The sequence below is a fragment of the Sceloporus occidentalis genome, unplaced genomic scaffold (genome assembly GCF_023333645.1).
Source record: "Sceloporus occidentalis isolate IW3139 unplaced genomic scaffold, rSceOcc1.0.p SCAF_3, whole genome shotgun sequence".
Taxonomy (NCBI): Eukaryota; Metazoa; Chordata; class Lepidosauria; order Squamata; family Phrynosomatidae; genus Sceloporus; species Sceloporus occidentalis.
This window is the reverse complement of record NW_028316983.1, coordinates 66,576,958-66,590,487: the sequence shown is the minus strand read 5'-3', so window position 1 is coordinate 66,590,487 and position 13,530 is coordinate 66,576,958. Positions and strand designations below refer to the sequence as shown.

Here is a 13,530-nt window from a genome sequence, read left to right as displayed (position 1 = left end):
CTGTGGTAGGGTTATATTATGCTCATGTCCTGCTTACAGGCCTCCCATAGGCATCCTATCATATCCAACAGAATGTTGGACTAGAACAAACTTTGGTCTAATCCAGCATGTCTGTTATGGTCTTAAACAATTCAGCTTTATTCCCCTGTCCCCAGTCTGTAATATGGAATAATAATAATATAGACTGGATATTCCTTATCCAAAATGCTCGGGGCCAGAATTGTTCCAGGGTTTGAATTTTTTTAGATTTTGGAATATTTTGGGTTTTGGAATGTAAGTAGCATAGTCCATACTGTATTTGAAAGATGAAAGAGAAACGAGACCATGCGAGGCTGCAGAGAAACGCAAGGTTGGAGAGAGATGCAAGGATCTGTGAAATGGCAGGCATCTAAACATAGTGCTTGGAGGGAATCCGTGCTTCCTGCTATTTCACAGACCCTCGTGTCTTTCTCCAGCCATGTCTCTTTCCAGCATCAGTGGAAACAAAATGCAGTACTGATCTCTGGGGAGCCTGCCAGCCACTTGCTTTCAGATTGTGAATGAATAAGTAGGAGTGCCACAGCCATCACCTCAAGGTGTCATGCTGGTTCTCAAAAAGCTTTGGATTATTTTTTTAGCATTTCAGATTGTGCATTTTTGGATAAGAAGTACTCAACCTGTAGATGTACTTCAAACACTAGAAATGATACAAACTGCAAAGTAGTACTTGGAATACCAGTGCAGTGTCCATTAATCAATTCCAATTTCAGTAACTAGGAAAATAACACATGAGCTCTATTATAAATTCTGGGGGTAGGATGCATGGCGACCTGTTTTAGAAGCTCCAGGGTGCACTATTTTTTCTAGAACTGCCTTATTGTGCCTCCACTACTTTGTATTAATCATTCTTTCCTGTCAATCCCACAGGAAGCCCGTATGAGCAGAGCCACGGAGGTGATGGTGCAACATGTAGAGAACCTGAAAAGGCACCACCTGAGGGAGCACACAGAGCTGGAGGAGATGAAGAGATTGATCCAACAGAACTCCCGCAACCGACAACTGGCAGAAAACAGGGGTGAGGTGGGCCCAGCCTTTGCAGAAGGTTATACTTGCTTCTGGGAGGGGAGACTAGTATAACAAAATAAAATAAAATGACTGATGTGCAGGCAGGGAGGCTCTTGGGAATGAAAAAGAAACCTATTGCCGGAGTGGACTCCTGGGACAGTTTCAGTGAACCTTGTTTTTGTTTACTTGATGCCACACATCACAAAGACCTGTGCACATCCCAATAGGCTGTAAATGCACCTGAAATGTTTTGGATTATATTGTCTCTGGAAACAACACCAGGGATGTTTGCTGTCCATCAATTCAGCTCAATTGTAAATGTGTTCCCAGAAGTAAGGGTTCTTTATATTTCCAGTGGCACAAAGCCACCTCTTCCCTTCTGCTGCTTCATAATTCACAATAGCATCCTTGAAATCATTGGCATTACTGTACTTTTCCCAGTAAAATTTTGTTTTTAACTGACTGGAACGTTCATTTGTCACGATTGCCTGCTCTGTACGAAAAACTGATTGTGAAGTTTTCTTTTCATCTTATGCTTCTTCTCCCTATTTAAATTGGGCCTTCTGAACAAGCACATACAGTACTTAAAGATTACTAAAGGCAGGTCTTGACAATAATAATTTGAACTACAAATCCCTTAATTATTTGGCAAATTGGCTGGGGAATTCTGGGAGTTATAGTCCACAAACAAGGTTTCTAAACTCTGATTAGCACCTCTAATTTAGAGGATTAATAAAGTGACCTCTGACAGCTGAAGCTTGTAACAATTAGTCATTTACTTAATAGTTACAAGTGCCTTGGTTCTGGGATTACTGGTACTTAAGACTTGAAAATCGTCTATAGCTATCGCAGGATAATAAGATGACCTGCCAATTTTGAGATCTTGGATCACTATCAGAGGCCACTAGCCTGATCCTGCAAGTCTTTAAAGATGTAAATTGCAAAACGTAAGAAAGCTGTTAATTAATAAGAACAGGCCATAATGAGAACAGGTTAATGAGTTTTCCTCTGTCTCTTGAGGAAAATCGTCAAGAAGTAATTTTTTTCAATTTGTCAGCAGAAGAATAAAAGATTACATCCCTTTCCACTGCCTTCTCTGATCCCTTCACTATCCTCCTTGATCTGTCCTCAATCCATCCCCTATCTTCCAAGCTACTCCTTCCTTTCCACCCCCCCAAACCCCTGCCTATTGAGTTCAAAGACATTGCATTGAACTTAATATATAGTTTTGTCAGAAGTAAAAATTGCTTTGTTATTGTAATGTTTCATTGTGATGAGTAGAAAAGACAATGAGTATCTGACTCTAACTGGTGTGTCCTCTAATTAGTCTTTTCCTCATAATTTGATCAACCTCATCAATTGAGATTTCAGATCATTTTTTTGGGTGTCAAGCAGTGCCAAGAAAGAAAGACCTTTTCATAGAGCTGGAAGAGAGTGCATGGGCCATCCAGCAATTCTAGGCCAACCTCCTGCCCTTTATCTAAACACTATATTCCTATTGATGAAATGTAGAATTGCTTTTTTTAGCTGTTTCATCACACTGGTGACTCATGTTAAACTTGTGGCTTATTACTACTCCTAGATCCCTTTTCACAAGCCAGATATCACCCATCCCACATCTGTGCATTTTATTTTTCTTCCTGAATGTAGTACCTTACATTTTACCATTTTGTTAGTTTTTGGCCAGTTCTCTAATCTGTTAAATTCTGATCTTGTCCTATGGGGCATTAGCTCCCCTTCCTAATTTGGTGTCATCTGCAATTTTCATACGCATGCCCTCTATTCCATGATCCAAGTCATTGATAAAAATGATAAATAGCACTGGACCCAGGACAGAACCCTGTGACACTCTGCTAGTCACTTCCTTGCAGGATGAAGAAGAGCCATTGGTCAACAAATCCACCTAAAAATTGCACTGTGTGGGCTACATTTTACATACTTTTTTTTGCAAGAATATCATGGGGGACCTTGTCAGAGGCCTTACTGAAATCAAAATATGCTACATTCACAGCATTCCCTTCATCTCTCAAGCTTGTAACTCTGTCAATGAGAGAGAGAGAGACTTCTCCTGTTCACCAAGACTTTTAAAAGATTATTGAGTGGTTCTGAAATTACTTTTTCCAGTTCTTTTAATAGCTTTGGATGAAGTTCATCTGACCCTGGAGACTTAAAAAATTCATTTAGAGTGGCCAGGTATTCTTGTACTGCCACTTTAGTTATTTTGTACTGCATAATATGCTCCATTTTCTCCAGTTTGAGCACTGCTCTCCTTTTGGGAAAAGACTGAGGCAAAAAAAATGTTGAGTAGTTCTGCCTTTTCTGTTCTCTGCATTTCCCCATCTTCTCCAAGCAGTGGACCTACCATTTCATTGTTCTTCCTTATCCTACAGACATAACCCCCAAAAGCCCCTTTTATTGCTTTTAACTTCTCTAGCCAGCCTGAGTTTGTTCAGCATTTTAGCTTTACTCGCTATTTCCCTACATGGGCTGGCTAGCTGTTTGAATTTCTCTTTGGTGATTTCCTCCCTTTTCCATTTCTTGCACATGTTCCCTCTATATATTATCTAAGTTAAAAATACTTTAGACATCCATTAGTTTTCTTTAGACACACCCCATTTTTCCTCCTCATTGGATCAAATTGTGCCTTTCATATCTCTCTTTCAAGTAACTCCCATCCCTCATGAACTCCTTCCTCCTTTAGTATTCTTGACCACTGCATCACACCAAGCATTTCCCTAGGTTTATTGAAATCAAAAATCCAAAAAGCCGACTGAAATAACCAACAAAGGTATCACTGATGGATTTTTGTTTGTATTTGTTAAATGGTCAACACAGCTACCCCTGCATGTTTATTGAAATCAGTTTTCTTAAAGTTTAGAATGAGTGTCTGACTATGTTTGGCTTCCCCTTTTCGCTGTATAACAAACTCCAGGACAACATGATCACTCTCACATAAGGATCCTGCCACTTCCACCCCATTAACCAGGTCATCACAGTTGGTTAGGAACAGATCAGAAATAAGACTTCTTATGACTCTTCTTAAAACTCAGAGGCAACAATTACACAAACTAGTCAGTCTGGTTTTACATCACTGCTCTCCGTGAGGCATGATTCACACTTTAATGCAGCTGTTCTATTCACCTAAGCTGTTCACCTAAGCCTTATTCTGAGCAGGGAGATGTAAAGGGACAGTCTGACCTCATTCAGACTGTAACTGTGATCTGCTGAATACAGTTACAATCTCTCTTCAGACCTTTGTGCTCAGTGCATAAAGACTATGGATGGAGAGGCAAGAGATGGGTGTATATTTTCCATGCTCCTTCCGCAGATACAACTTACATGCTTTCTATACTTACATGCTTTCTATACATAAATAATGTCTCGCTTGGACTTCTGTAATGCACTCTACATGGGGCTACCTTTGTACCAAGTTCGGAAGCTTCAACTGGTTCAAAATGCTGCAGCCAGATTGGTCGCAGGAACTTCTAGAACTGACCATATAACACCTGTACTAAAATCTTTACACTGACTGCCAATTAGCTTCCGGGCACAATACAAAGTGTTGGTTGTTACCTATAAAGCCCTACATGGCTTAGGCCCGTGTTACTTGAGGGAGCGTCTCTCCCTACATAATCCGCCCCACACCATCAGAACAACAAGGAAATATGTCCTTGAATGGCCAAAAGTAAGATTGGCAGTGACACACCAAAGAGCTTATTCTGCAATGGCTCCAACTCATTGGAACGCGCTTCCGGAAGAGATTCATATGTTTTTTAAAAAATTCTGATTGTATTTTTGGAATTGTATGGATTGTTTGATATATTGTACTATGACTTGGATCATAGAGTTTTAATGATGTAAACCGCTTTGATCGGAAGGAAAGGCGGTATATAAATAAAAGTTTTATTATTTATTACTATTTAATGTGCCACTTGGGCATACATTGTCCCAAATATCTCCAAACATTTAGGCATGTATGGCAGGCATGAGCCAGAAAGATGTGATTAGTTATATTTTCTTAATAAGTTTCCAGTTTTTCCACTGCATGTTTTGGTGGTTTATAAATTGGATTAATATTTCCATTATTGGCCACATGTTGGCTAACATGACTATAGTCCAATTTGAGAACCAGCTGTTAGTAACAAATTAAGTTGAATGGCTTGTAGTTTAGGCAGGATCCTTCTTTGAAAATCTATAAGAGGTGGCACTGGCAATGAAAAACTAGAACAGAGCAAAACAAAATAGTGGTAGCATTTATTACCTTTTGTCCTTTTGATAACTAAAGATGTGAATAAACCTCTGCCTCTCATTCCCCACTTTATGTGGGTTGCAGAAGGCCCTCTTTATCTGCAGTTGGGCAAGTAGATGTTCTGTGCTGCTTTGCAAAGCAGAGAAACTATGGTGAACAGCTTTAGAACAAGCCACAATCTTAAGGCTGTTGTAACATCATGTTAAATTATTCTAAAGTGAACCAGTGACCCAAGAAATGTATAAAAGGATATATAATAGCAGTGTTTCAATAAAAAAAAAACCAAAATAAATAAGCTTTAAAAACCTGCTTAAACATGACAAGAGATGTTTATGTTTTGTGAAGGAGTTCCACAGGGCAAGAGCCACCACTAAAAATGATTTACAAATCATAACAGCAGGCCAGGAATTAGGCCTGCAGCAGTGATCTTAACAATGGGGCAGCTTTCTGAACTTGCAGGCAGTGTAATGAGAATTATGGGCATCCCTTCCATTCAAGAAACCAATATGCAACCCAACATGTGGATCAGTAGTTGTTAACCTTTCACACCTTATGTCCCACCAACAGCTCTATGAAGGAACCTCTCAGGATGGAAACAAACCCCCACATTTCTCAAGAAGAATATTTATAATTATATTCATTATCAGCCATTCTTATTTACAGTACATTTCAAGGACATGAAAATTGCAGTAATATTGCTGGGAGTAAAAATAAATAAATAGACATAATAATACTAATAAAGGTAAAGGTAAAGGTAGTCCCTTGACATGAATGTCTAGTTGTAACTGACTGTAGGGAGCGGCGCTTATCTCTGTTTCTAAGCTGAAGAGCCAGCGTTGTCCGAGGACTACTCTGGTAGTCATGTGGCCAGCATGACTGCCCTGAACGCTGTTACCTTCCCACTACCTATCTATTTGCATTTGTATGCTTTCAAACTGCTAGGTTGGCAGAACCTGGGAGTAGTGATAGGAGTTCACTCCATCACGCAGAGCCCAGGCCTCGAACTGCCAACATTCCGATTTTCCAATCATCAGAAGTGGCATCTTAACCACTAAGCCATTGCATCTTAATACTAATAATATTAATAGTTGAAAATTCTTGTGTAAACCCTATGTCACATGTAGATTATTACTCTTTCCCATATACTAGTGGTTGAAAATCCTTGACTTAACCATACCAGTGTATAAAATAGTCTTATATGATTTAAATACTGCCTTAAGGAACATACTTAGACATGCCATGGATAGAACCCATGACCTGTTGTATGCAAAGCACATGCTTTTAACATTTGGGCTATTGCCTTCTCCTAAGGATCTGTCTTTGTTTTCATAGATGATGGTGAGCAAAGACCAAAGCATCCTCCAATGCGAATGTTTCAGCAGGTAAGGAGATGAAGTTCAAGGATTATGGCCAGCTTTTTAACTATTTCATGGAACACAGAGGCAGTCTTGAAGCTATGACACAATAGTAGAAAGCATATGAACCAGTCATCTGACTTCACCATCCCTTGGAAGGGGAAATCACCTCATAGTAGAAAATGAAATTCTTTACCATTACCTTATAGGCTGTTGGTATTTATTTGGCACAAAGTGAAATAATTTCATAAGCAGGAAGAAGTCCTGTGTTGTCTTCAGTGTCTGATTCTTAAACCAAAGAAGCTACTAGTTCACAATTGTTGTAAGGTGATGCTAGAAACTGTTACGTAAATTCCATTAGCAAAATATAAATGATGGCCAAGAAACTGATCAGAACTGCTGGGACATCTCATCTCAACCCCAACACAACTTCAGTAATTCATCTTATCATGCAGTCTGGCTATATTCTCCCATATAGATATTTGGGACCAACCTCCCCAGGTTGAACCACAACAACTATTTCCCAATTATGTATCTGTGCCTTGGTTTTTGATGGTAGAACATACCTAATAAAAGTAAACATGTGAGCTGCATTTATTAAAAAAAAACACAACAGAATACAACCTGCTGTGCTTCATCCAAGTTAGGAAGAGGTTAAATAATTAACTAGACAACTTGTGCCCCTCTTCCTGCCTTGCATGAAGCACTACAAACATAAAACACACAAACAGCCCCCTGACACACTCCTTGCCTGTACAGATTTCCTCCAGTGTCTGCATGTGCAGAATTAGCATACCTTCCCCCCCCCCCCACCCCAGGAACTGATATTGTACATCTGGGACCAGTGATATCAGCCACATGGAGTCTTGCATAGGGAAAGGTTTTGATTGTTTTAGATGCCTAGTATTTTCTTTAAGTCAAGCCTCAGAGTGGTTGACCAAGAGCATGCTCAGGAAAGAGGTTGACCAAAACTTGATTTTAGGAAGGAGAGCCCTTTGCCTGCAGCTGGGCTTGTGCAGGTAGAGAGCTTCAACTCTTGCCCTGTTCAAAATGCTGGCCCTATGACATAGGAATAAAGGAAGCTGCCTTATACAGATAGAGTCAGGCCTTTGGTCCATCAACCTCAGTATCCTCAACATCAGACTTGCATCAGCTCTCCAGGGTTTCAGACAGGATTTTTTTTAGTCCTCCTCGGAGATTCCTGGTATTACCTATTGGTTCCCCATCCATGTACCAACTAAGACTGACCCTGCTTAACTACCAAAATCAGGTGAGGTTGGGATTGAGCTGCTGAGCAATTATATCAGCAGAGTATCAGAATTTGTGTCAGGAAGGAGCTTAAAATGAATTCTAAAGTCATAAGAATCTCAGTACAGATAGTCCAATGTATTAGTTGGATTTAATATTAACCAAATAAGATCTAACTGACAATACCTAGATGTCCTTTGCACTGATTCGTAAACAATGGAAAGTAAGAATAGTTTTTCTTCTGTGAAGTCGAAGGCTTTCATGGCTAGCATCCATGTTTTTTTGTGGCTTTTTCAGACTATGTGGCCATGTTCTAGAAGAGTTTCTTTCTGACGTTTCACCAGCATCTGTGGCTGGCATCTTCAGAGTTTTTCGTCTGCTTGACCAGAACATTTCTTGCACACATATCTTTATAGGTGCATATGCAAATAGGATACAGATCTCTTTTAATGAAATAATAATAATTAAGAAAAGGGCCTGACCATCTCCAAAAGGGCCACATGGCTTCCCAATTTCACCCTCCACCATCGCAGCTATAGGCTGGTTAACCAGAATTCTTCCTCTCCTTTCCAGGGATCAGCTCGTCGTCGTGTCAGCATTGCAGTTATTCCCAGGCAGCTAATGGTAAAGAATTTCTTTTTCTACTGTGAGGTGTTTTTTGTTGTTTCTCTTTTTTTGCCCCCCCCCCCCATAAAAAAAAAGCTTGCTTGTTTTCATAACCCCAAAATACAATGATAATCCATGTGGCCATCATGTATTCCACTTTTTCTATACAAGTGACATAGTTTTGATTCTATTTAGGAGTTTATTCAAATCTAAGTTGACATCCCTTTTGTGTTCCTGAAGATAGAAAAGTAAATGTTTATTAAGCCATATTTAATAAGGATTATCAGTACTGTAGGCGTTGTCATTCTAAGATGTCACTGCAAAGTGTGATGGATTTTTTTTTATTTTTTGCCCATCTATATGTTCAGTGTGTTCCAGCTCCCAGTATTGGGCCTGAGGGTGACCTGAGGCAAATATGACCAATAGCAAGCTCGCTCAAGCCTCTGAGGGAATGCTACTAGGCATTTTACCACATTTCCAAATGTTCCTACCTATACCTTGTGTAACGCCTTCTTTCAAACTGGGAAGATATCATATTTCAATTCTTGTTGCTTCCTCTTTTCAATAGAGGCCTGAGGGTTCAGAGGTTTGGAGGGTGCAATTGGCTGTTTGGGGGCAAAGATCTCACTGTAATTGTGGTTACTGACACTTTTGGAAACCCGCAGGCTGGATGTGTGGCCCATGAGCCACAATTTGCCCATCCCTTCTATGAACATTGTTAATAGAAATACAGAAATACTACTGAGCCATAGAACATAGTAGACCTGTTTGTCAGTGTTCTTCTTTCGAACAGATATCCTTGATTTTTCTTGCAGCAGTTTCACAACTCTGAAAATGGACAAGGATCTGAGGGAGAAGCAGCTAAGCCAAAAATGGTGGAGGAGGGAATCCCAAGAAGGTAGGAATACATTGATAAACCTATCACAACTTCATCGGTTTGTGGGAAATGTTCTTCCTTGTTCCCTGGCATAACTGGTTACCTGTTTTTCCCCAACAGGCAATCTCAATGTCCTAAAGAAGGCTCCTCTGATAATTACTTTGTTCTGCATACTGCAAAATCTTCCAACATATCACAGCAGAACCTGCAGAGGCCCAAAACTACTGCTTGTGACATAAACAGAAGCCACTGCATAGCTGGGTAAGGTTAGCAGGGCAGCCTTCCTCTTTGATTCATTCTTAGGTGTTTGAGGATGCCACTCAGTCACTGACACTCTGCATTTCTTGTTTGGGAAACACTGATGTGTTTGCCATGTAAAAAGAAGAAAGCTTCTGAAGCCCTGGAGTAAGTCATTGTCTCTCTCTGGTTTGTTACCAAAATGGGACCCAAGCGTTAGAGATCAGGCTCCCAAAGAAACTTCCTTCCTTTGCTTCAGAAGGCATTACAAGCTACAAACTCCCATCAATACCTATATTTAATTTTGGGGGTGCATGTGAAATGAGCCGTAAGGGATCCCTACTCTCTTTCCTTCCAGGAGAGAATCTGAATTTAGGAGCAGAACCAGCATCAACAAAACAATAGCAGAAGAGCCCAGTGAAGTATTTGGTGGTGAGGAGGTCACTGAAGAGTGTGAGGAACTGGATCCTGATGCTTTCCTGTGAGTGAATGCCATTTTGCCATCCACAACACCATCTCTTGCAATTTTAAAATTATGTCACAAACTCTGGTCATTTGCACCTTACAACCCACTGGTAAGAAGCACAGTCTCAAAAAAGGAGTGGCAGGTAGATCCACTGTCATGGGGTAGCAATTCACTTCTTTGGATTTTACTACCTCTACCCCCGTAACTGCAATGAGATGAATGGCAGGTCTTTTGGTGCTGCACCTTAGTTCTGCACTAGTAGAACTCTTGTTCAACACAGAGCAAGTCTTCCTGGAGTGCTGGAAACAGGGGTACAAGGTTCACCATCCTTTTAGCATAATTGCAAAGCCCTGTAAAATTGGGAAATTGACATTTATAACTACTGGGAATTTTTAATGGCTATATCTGCACCTTTGTTTAATGGGGTTGAGCTTTCCTATACTGAGAAATGGCATCAGATTAATAGATATCTAATTACACTGGATAATAATTTATTTATTTATTCTTGGCAGGTCCAAAGGATCTAAAATGGAACTTTATAGAGCCTGGTTCTCAATGCCCACCTACTACTGGGTTTTGTTGTGCCTGTTTTTTCTAGGAATTGCTTGCCTCATTTTGATCCGGATCCTGGAGCTGCAGAAACAATACCCATTTACAACCTTTGACTCTTAGGCACAGGAAAAACAGATGGACCGTGCCAGAATGCTGCACTGTCCAAATTATAAAACAGTTTACATATGAACAAGAACGACAACCATGAAACAACAACAATAATAAAAAGAACAGAAAAAAGGTGCTGTCGAGCATGTGTGAAACCAGGGAAGTATTGCCTAGGATGTGATGCTGATGATTGATTGCTATGAAAAGAGCTGGAGAAGCGTGTTGATAGCTAAGGACATCTGAATCCAAGATGGTATTAGCTGTCACTCAATTGATGGATCCACTGTAACTCCAGTGAGTACACTTGCTGAGGACTTTATCACACCTGAGGAATTTCTAATAATTTCTCTTAATTTCTAATGAAAAGAAAGGGGGGGCGAATTTACGTGAATGCAAATTGCATTTGAACTGGCTTCCCATTGCCCGAAAATAGCATGCCATTGCCTGAATTTGCGTGTGGTAGTCTATCACACAATAACGTGAAACCCCATGAGTGCACTCGGACTGACTTCCCATTGCCTGAATTTGCGTGTGGTGGTCTATCACGCAATACGTTAAACCCCATGATTGCATTCAGATTGCCATTGGATTATACTTCCAATTTCCCTTGTCTGATAAACTCCTGAGAAATGTCTAATTGGGATAATGGTTACAGTTATACCTAATAGTACAATTACATTATTTCCAATGCATCAGAAGGTTAGTTATGTATGTGGACTACAGCTCCCACAATCCTCAAGTGTTGTATTCCAAAAAAGTAACTTTTCCAAGAGCTGGTTTATCCCCCCAGTCTTTTGAGGTTAAATATCCTTTCAGGTTAAAACAGCAGCAATTCCATTTCCGTGTACAGTAGGTAAATTTAGCATGTTCAAGGCTTTCTCTGCAGTGCAGTCATTGGCTTGTCTATTCAGACTTCCTTTGTATCAGTTCATTTTAACTGCTGCTCAGTCTGAAGGTGAATCCCATCATTATATAGTTATTAGTGGTTATTCTGTCCTTTGTCAAAAAGGATGATCTCAGGTTTTATCAATGTTAATTTTATTTGTATTGCAACAGCATGGTAGAAATATATGATTGTGCACATTGTTCCTACGAGGCTTTTACAAAATCTCAAAGCAATCCATGGAATGTGGACAATACTGATAATACTCATGTTGCAGATAGGATGATGTGCTCTGCAACACTCTTCTTCACCAGTAGGTGGTACTGATGCTCACACAGAGCCCCTGAAGGACACTGCAGTAAAAACAGATACAGGGAACCAACTACTTTCTTCTCTAAGGCAAGGGTTGGAAAAGTACAGCCTTCTAGATCAGGGATTGAAATTGTGTAACCCTCCAGATGATGCTGGACTACAAGTGCCATCATCTCTAGCCAGCACAGCCAATGATGAAGAATGCTGGGAGATACAGTTCAACAAGCATAATTCCTATCCTTGCTCTTAATGTGGCTGGATGACATCTCCCAGCATTCCTCACCTGGGCTGGGACTGATGGGAGTTATAGTCCAACATAGGCTGCCCTCTGCCCACTTAGGGCTCTAAAACTACACTCCTACTTGCACCTACTAGTGAATTCCACTGAACTCAGCAAACATTCTTAGGACTACTCAGCAAGTATTCTTAGGACTAAACTACATGAAAAGAGGAAGAGAAAAGCCTCCTCTCGGTCTCACAGGGCCAAATAAAAGAAAGCCCTTTTCCGAGGCAGTATGGGATAGGTCCTAAATACCCTAAAGGCAGGAGATCTTATCTGGTCTTGGAAGCTAAGTGGGGTCAGCCCTGGTTAGCACTTGCATGGGAATAGGTCCTGTAGGCTATATTTCAGAGGAAAGTACTGGCAAAACACACCTCTGAGTACCCCTTGCTTAAGTAAACCATATAGGATTGCCATAAATTGACAGGCAATTTGAAGACACAGACATGTATTGGGTAGGCCCTACCATTAGGCAGAGTGAAGCAGCTACCCCAGGGAGCAGATGTTGTGAGGGGAATAATTATAAATAATAATAAATTTATTTATACCCCCTCTCCAATGAGATTGAGGTGGCTTACAACAATATTAAAAACATTAAAAACACAATAAAACAGTGCCCCATAAACCCACCCACTATAACCAATAAGTCACAGCAATAAACAATAACAATAAAACATACAGTTAAAATTATTAAAACGGACAAGACAGGGTAGTCAGTGGGAGGCGACTGAGATGCTAATCTGGGAAGGCCTGTCGGAAGAGATTCGTTTTGATCGCCTTTTTAAAGCTGTCAAGATTAATAATATAGCAGGTCTTCTCCAACAGGCCATTCCATAACTTGGGAGCAGTAGAGGAAAAGGTCCTCTGGATAACCGCAGCCAGCTTAGCTTTTTCTGGCTGCAGTAGATTGATGATGTGTGGAAAGACAGCACTGTGTGTGCCAAGCATGCTGACTTTCTTAAACTATCATACTACCTGCCATTGCACTTGGAAATTATAACCAACTCCAACATCAGTATCAAAGTAAGATAACAACATTAAAAGGTGGTGGTTGTTGTTGATTTTTTTCTCCTTTACCTCAGACAGCAGAAGTTCTTGAACAAGCCCTGAGAAAATAAATGTGAATGGTCACCATTTTGAAAATGCATTTTAGATCTGGGGCTGGAAACTGTGAAAGGGGCAGGGCACATTTTTCACCCCCACCCCCACCCCCACCCCCACCCTGGCAGGCCACACCATTGCATTTCAGCATGCCAGAAGTGATCATTTCCAGTTGCCATTGGGCTAATATTTGACTGTTGGGGGGAGGTGTT

The 13,530-nt window shown here is 40.5% G+C and overlaps 1 protein-coding gene across 13 annotated transcripts in view; it reads left to right on the top strand.

The window, feature by feature from the left end:
* Positions 1-13,530, top strand: part of LOC149316102 (uncharacterized) — a 35,759-nt gene extending 22,229 nt beyond the window's left edge. For 8 of the 13 annotated variants that reach the window (XM_089514813.1, XM_089514820.1, XM_089514819.1 and 5 more), the window contains 7 exons: positions 907-1,054; positions 6,626-6,675; positions 8,470-8,520; positions 9,318-9,400; positions 9,500-9,640; positions 9,975-10,097; positions 10,595-13,530. In XM_089514813.1, the coding sequence (XP_089370939.1) occupies positions 907-1,054; positions 6,626-6,675; positions 8,470-8,520; positions 9,318-9,400; positions 9,500-9,640; positions 9,975-10,097; positions 10,595-10,754 (756 nt within the window). In that variant the 3' untranslated portion in view covers positions 10,755-13,530. The remainder of the gene's footprint in view (positions 1-906; positions 1,055-6,625; positions 6,676-8,469; positions 8,521-9,317; positions 9,401-9,499; positions 9,641-9,974; positions 10,098-10,594) is intronic. The other 5 variants (XM_089514809.1, XM_089514812.1, XM_089514816.1 and 2 more) reach the window with 4 other exon arrangements.